We start from the raw sequence: 7,190 nt of genomic DNA, 5'->3' as shown, positions 1-7,190 counted from the left end.
ATGACGTTTAACAGATGTTGGGCAAACAATATTTTCAAGACATGAACATAAACAAAACCATGAGGGCTGGATTGCCCAGACATCTATTATTATTTATTTTTTATTATTATTGTATTTTTTGTATTTGTCCTTTTTGCCATTGTTCTCTGAGCCAGATTTGCAGCAGTGTGATCCCACATTGTGAGCTGCCATGTGACATAGGACATAGGCTACATGCTCCAACAAGGAGTACACAAAACAAAAACTGCGTAAATAGGAGAATTATGTGCAGGAGGTTATTTGCATATAGATTCGAGGGGACCTAAATGAATTGACTACATTTTATTTTATTTAAAAAGAAAAACCCTCTCTCACACAATTGCGCCAGTGTGCCAGTGCCCTCTCCTGTGCCAATGGTGGCACCCGTGCCTAAGGTTGCCTACCACTCATAGCCAATCAAACAGCAGATAGGAAGGGTCAGAGGTCAGGAAGGGTCAGATGTGCCTAATTGAAATGACCAAGAATGTTCTCCCCTCACTGCTGCTCAACATTCTGCTCTACCATGTCTCTGTGTTTGACAGACAGGCAAGGAATGTCATCTGTGTGTGTGTGTGTGTGCGTGCGTGTGCGTGTGCGTGTGCGTGCGCGCGCGCGTGTGTGTGTGTGTGTGTGTGTGTGTGTGTGTGTGTGTGTGTGTGTGTGTGTGTGTGTGTGTGTGTGTGTGTGTGTGTGTGTGTGTGTGTGTGTGTGTGCTTGCGCGCGCGCGTGCATGTTTGTGTGTCTTCTCCAGGTTAATGGTGGTGGTCATGTGGCCATGTTGGAGATCCATGGAGAGAACTTCAGCCCTCATCTCAAAGTGTGGTTTGGCCACAGTGAAGCTGAGACCATGTTCAAGTGAGTGTCAAAAACAAGACAAGAACAGAGAGGAGAGGAGAGGAGAGGAGAGGAGAGGAGAGGAGAGGAGAGGAGAGGAGAGGAGAGGAGAGGAGAGGAGAGGAGAGGAGAGGAGAGGAGAGGAGAGGAGAGGAGAGGAGAGGAGAGAGAGGAGAGGAGAGGAGAGGAGAGAATTGAGCAGTAAGATTTTACTATTTAGTGAAATTAAATAAGAGGAAGGGAGAAATGTGCCAAGAACAGTGAGAGGAAATGAGGGGACAGGAGAGGAGAGAATTGAGCAGTAAGATTTTACTATTTAGTGAAAAAAGAAAATCTCACCGGATGCCTGCAGCAAAATAATGACGGAGTTTATAAACCAGGATCATAAAACAGATGCAGATACCAGAAGGTAGGACAGAAACATAAAAACACATGCTACAAAAAGGCATCAGTATTACCTGTAATAGGCACAGCACCCTGTGTAATTATGCCATCATGGATCTGCATCTGTTTGGCCTGGTTGGGTTACAAGAGAGTGAGCGCCTGCAGGGGAATACTTGACGTTGTGCACTTGTATACAATGCACAGGAAATAAGGCAATAATTATTGCCTTATGGATGTTGTAGAAATGAAAAAATGCACCCTTTTGTCACCTTGCAAGTAAAATCATATAAACATAACATAGTTCACCTCTGACTAAACATGCCAAACGTAAACATCTTATCTATACTATAATTCACAGAATTTCTGTGTCCCGGGCGTAACTCAGAGCGTCCGTCCGTTTGATCTCATACGTGGTGTGTGTGTCTCATATAACCCACAGGTGTGCAGTGCCGAGTGCCAATTCGGACGGACCAATGGTTTCCGAGAACTGAAAAATATCAGTCAACTGTCAGCTTGTATGTCTGAGAAAGAGGAAGAAATTCAGTCACATCACGTTTGTGCCGCTTAGCCAGTATAAATCCCTGATTGGCTAACCCGACCCTCGGTCGAGCTTCGCATAACATTTGTGCTGCATAGTCAATATGAATGGGACGTTCCCGACATGCATGGCCGTGCTGGCTCCAAGTCCTAGGTAGCGGATTTTCTTTCATTTTGATCAAAATAAATAAATAAATAATCTATTCTATCATTCACGGAATCTCTGTGTGTATGTCACACAATATTTGTCCCGGCTGTAACTCAGAAAACGCCCGACTGTTCGGTCTCAACCTTGGTGTGTAACAGTATGGTTTGATTGATTGATTGATTGATTTTATTTGGTGATTAACACATTGAGTGCCAAAACCGTGAATCTCCGGTTTTGCAAATACACTCGTTGAGTGCCATAACCGGGAATCTCTGTGAGGAGATTGTTTTATTTATTTTTCCACATGGGTATAGCTCTAACGCAACTTTGGAATGATTCACAGAGCTTGATGAAAGGTAAGGTCGGATGTGGATCCGTGCCAAAAAACCTACCTCCCGTCCGCTCCCCTTATAACAGTGTTGTCCAATGTAAAACTTGTGTCGCTTCCTGACTTGCCTATGTAATTGAACAAGGGAACCAGGGGACCTGGTACTGCCAGACCCCTAGTGGTTGAAATCTGAATGGCCGGAAATCTGAATGGTTTCTAAACTACGTCACGCTAAGCTTGGCCAATCAAAAAGAGGGACATGTAAGAAAACATGGACGAAAACGATAGCAAAAGGGGACCGACAAAGCCTCATGTAGGCCTGACCCCCTGGGTCTGGCAAATATGAGTCAAATAGGACCCTGGCCAGACTGAGTAGCGAAGTGAGAAAAAGACTAACGTAGCGAATAAGGCTGGATTCCAGGCAAGGTGAACAGCACGTGGTCAAATTTGAGTTTGAACCATACTTAAGTGAGGCTGTCCCGGGCTGGTTGGTTTGTCATAAAAGTTTACATAAATATGAGGTTTCTTTTTTATTGTATCTCTGCTGGAAGATGTTTTATGATCGTGTTTGACACAAATCACCTTCAGTTTGACCTACATTTGAAAGCAGTTATTTTGTCAACTGTAGAGGTATTTCAATAAAATGTACCAGGCGTTTAGACAATTTCCTGTCTTCCTGACAGGAAGGTGTTGTAGAGCCTTCAGAATGAGATGTTCACACCACCACTAAAACCATCCACATCGCTTTTAACATATTTTCCAAATGTCACCCCCAGGGAAGGCAATATTTGTTTCTTAATGGCCTCAAACTATTTGAAGAGGGCCTATTATGCTTTAACTATTTGATGTAATCTATCTATACATTCACAAAATCTCTGTTACACTGTCTGTGTCTGTCCCGGGCATAAGACCGGTTGATGTCAAACTATAGGTATGTATACACGAAAGTATCTGTCGGTGGAGCACGCACCGATAATAATAAAAGCACAGTAGCACACCGATATATAATGTCACAATGTCGGATGTGAAACGTGGCCAAAGTTTCAAATAATGAGGTAAACAAATGTTAAGTAATCCCTGTGAGCAAAAAGCTCAACATTCGGAAAGCACTGAATGCTAGCTTTGCAGCGGTTACTTTACTTTCAACACGAACTGATACTGAAGAGCCAGTATAAGATAAACAAGGAGGTTTGTTTAGTGTTTTTCTAACTATGAATCATGCATAGCTACTCTAGTGGATTCCCGAAATAAAAGCATTATAGCTGGAAATGAGCATAATAGGCACCTTTTAACAACGCGTCATGGACTTGGGATGGAGACTTTCCATGACTTGGACCCCAGGTCTAGAATGGGGGTAATGTTCACTTCCTCTCTACTTAATCCTTGTAAGTGGAATCATCTATAGTGGGTGTTCCAGAGCCACCACCCTCAGCAGCCCTTACTGGCCATCACATGACCCATCTCAAAGCAAAAGGACATCTCCCTCTGACGTCAGAAGCTACCACAGCGGGCCCTAACACCCCAAGTGCTGAGGCATCGTTAAAGTCAGGGCTCCTCTGGGTGAGAGCGTCTCACCGCGAGGCTCTCCAAACACTCCCCTCTCCCATCGCCGGCGGTGGAGAGGCAACCTGGACGAGGAGGCTATGTTTGCGTAACTCAGTCGCCCACAATATGCTCTTTGTACGTAAAGCTGCAGCCAATTAGTGGTAGGGAACGTGAGCCTCCACTGGCAGTGCGTGGCGAGGTGTGTGTGTGTGTGTGTGTGTATGTGGGGGGGGGGGGGGGTCGGAGGAATAGTATAGGTTGGAACGGCTTGGAGACGTTAAGTGTGGAAATGTAAAGCTGAAGGTGTTGAAAGTGATATGAATGGGCATTCAGAATGAATGGCTCATTGGAGTAACGTAACAGTAGATCTGATGTCAGTCACTCCAGTGTCATTCGTTACAGAGTCATGTTACCAACTTTCTGTTATTAGCTGCTTTTAAGTTACTTTAATTGGTGTCATTTGGTTTAAAAAGATAATTCTCAAACCTCTTCCTCTGCTGCTGATGAAATAAGGAATGCAATATCATTAGTTCCTGAAGGAAAATCAAATTTAGTTTTGAAGTGATACATATATTGTACCTACAATATTATATAACTGTCTACTTAAAAATGTACCTCCAATTATCCACATCATTTTGAATTTGAATGAAAGATGCGCTTAAGATGGCTTTTAGTTTAGTTTTTTCAGAATGAGTGAGAGAGTGTGTTTTTAGGTATAAAGAAAATAACATTTCTTTTGTTGCCAGAATGTCAGACTGCCTTGTGAGCCTAAAGGGAAAAAAAGAGGATGTTTTGTTGTTCATCATCAGAAAATGATAGTTTCTCCACGCAGACCTACATTATGTAAATTACAACTCACCTACTGTATATGTCCAGTCAGATTCTCTTAGCACTGCTTATACATTATCTTTCACACCTTTCCTTGACATCATGACATTTTCCATTGAGGTCAAGGTAAGGTCAGGAAAGCATTTTTTTATTTTACTATTTGGATCAACCCCATATCTAATTTCACCTCACCTTAGTCAACATTTAATCTGATCACTGACTGTGAAATGCTGCCAAAGTTGTGCTATTATGTTTACTCCGGTGATGTCACTGGGGTCAAACTTGTGAATATTCTATTTTTTCTCTGTCTTTTCTGTCTTCCGACTGCGCCCCAGGCCAGTGTAAGAACTGGATGGTGGGCGTACTACAAATACCGAACCTATGAAACTATGAATGTGAAATCTACAACTCTCCTGTTTTTTTTGCTACAATTTGGTGCTTGTGACATTGTTCTTGTTCAATGAGTATGGCAAAATAGTGATCCTGACATCAGTAAATATGCATATAAAGCTTGACGTAAAGGCGGCCATAGACCATGGGCGTGCCAGGCTGATAATTATGATTAAAATGCTCATGAGAAATGTAGGCACACAGAGAAAGGCTGAAATAGACAGAAAGTGGAATGTTAATGATAATCACAATGAAGTGAAATGCACATCAACATGGGGAGTGTTTCCCTTTATATCGCGTCACAACTCATCTTGTCTTGTCTGGACGCTGTACCCTACAGGTCTCCAAAGTCCCTCCTCTGCGTGGTTCCTGACGTCTCCGTCTTCAGTGACGGCTGGTGGTGTTTGCGGCGTGTCCTCACCATCCCCTTGTGTCTGGTCAGATCGGACGGCCTGATCTATCGCTCTGCGTTCAGCTTCACTTACACCCCTGAGCTCCAGCCGGCACCGCCGCCGCCGCCCCCCGTCCGAGCACATGCAGTGGTGGGAGTCGGGAGAGAGGGAGGAGGCGTGGATGCTCCGCTGAAAGAGGAGGATGCCCTCTTAGATTCCATCCATCAGGAGTTCACCAGGGCCAACTTTCACCTCTTCATTCAGAGCTAGCTAAGCTGCTAATTAAAGTGATGTAGTCCATGGTTGAATCACTGGAGCAAAGACTACAGAACCATGGTTCCAGCATTGGGAACAAATGTATAGTTTTATTTTGGTACACGTGGGGTCTAGTGTATTAGCCTCTCTGAGTCATGTTTACCTCCACACGCAGTGACTCAATTTACTGACTTAGAAATGGATTATTTTCGTACGCTCTCTGCCTGGGCTCATAAGGGCAAGGTAACTGAATGGATCAGGGCTCTGGGTAGCCTTATCATAATTACTATCATAATACACAGGAGTTTGTAGGCACACATCTTTTATGTGGTAGCACGACAGCAACTATTAGAGCTATGAGATATCATTAGTATCATGTTTTAATAAGCAAAGACTAATGATCAGAATATTATTATGTCATGATATTGGCCAAATGCCTTCTGGTATCAAACTAGTGCTTCAAGAGACATTGATTCATAGTAGGCTAGATGGTACAGAATAATGAAGTATGCACATTATCTCAAATGTAACTGAAAATGTGCACAAAACAGATGGCAATACTATAAAATCCTTAAAAAACAAATAAAAGTAAACTTAAACAATATGCACACAAGAATCTGTGCCATGTGACTTTTGTATTATATGTCCAAGTTGTAAAATGTACACAACTCAACGCAACAGGGTAGAGGGTAAGAAGGCTGCATAGTAAATTCTGAGTGATAATCTAACTCGGATTTTGCGGTGTATGCAATAACAGTAATTCTAGCCCTTCTCATTTTAAACCCTTTACAATAACACTTGAAGTGGCTTCAGCCATCCTGTCAAGTCAATTACCTCATACAGAGATTGCTCTGTGAATATTAACACTGCCCCTGACACGGGGCAAACTACTTGAGAGCCACACTGCTTCTTGACCCCAGCGAGTACAAGGACCCATTTATTCAGCATTCAACTGGCACTATAAAACATCCGGGCGCAGAAAATGAATCGTGAATGGCTCAAAGAAGGGAAATAAAAAGGAAAGACAGAAGAGATAAAAGAAGATGTATAACAGAGGGAAACTCACGAGTCAGTGTAATGAGAGAGAGCAAAGGTAAAACACTGTACGTTTGCGCGCGCGTGTGTGTGTGTGTGTGTGTTTAAAATGTGTCAATTTGAAAATAAAATGACTTAACACATGTATTTTATGTATTTAAAATACAGAAAATCTGAACGTATCTTAATACAAATTACATCTCTTTTTTTCTGTCCCAGCCAAATACAAATGACAAAATACAAAAACAAATTGAAATACATATTTCAAATACATGTATTTAAAATACTGCCCATCTGTCTGCGTGCGTGCGTGCGTGCGTGCGTGCGTGCGTGCGTGCGTGCGTGCGTGCGTGCGTGCGTGCGTATGTGTGTGTGTGTGTGTGTGTGTGTGTGTGTGTGTGTGTGTGTGTGTGTGTGTGTGTGTGTGTGTGTGTGTGTGTGAGAGAGAGAGAGGGAGACTGGCACTGTCTCTCAACTCAACATGGTTATCCATCCT

General features: G+C 42.9%; 1 protein-coding gene across 1 annotated transcript in view; it reads left to right on the top strand.

The window, feature by feature from the left end:
- The window catches only part of rbpjl (recombination signal binding protein for immunoglobulin kappa J region-like), a gene marked incomplete at both ends in the record, with an annotated part of 32,251 nt that extends 26,577 nt beyond the window's left edge, over positions 1-5,674 (top strand). Inside the window, 2 exons of the mRNA XM_080423558.1 lie at positions 770-873; positions 5,353-5,674. Of these exons, the coding sequence (XP_080279684.1) occupies positions 770-873; positions 5,353-5,674 (426 nt within the window). The remainder of the gene's footprint in view (positions 1-769; positions 874-5,352) is intronic.
- Between the last annotated feature and the right edge of the window lie 1,516 nt (positions 5,675-7,190).

Source organism: Gymnoscopelus braueri, assembly GCF_963280865.1.
Source record: "Gymnoscopelus braueri genome assembly, chromosome: 3".
NCBI lineage: Eukaryota > Metazoa > Chordata > Actinopteri > Myctophiformes > Myctophidae > Gymnoscopelus > Gymnoscopelus braueri.
This window is presented reverse-complemented; position numbering and strand designations above follow the sequence as displayed.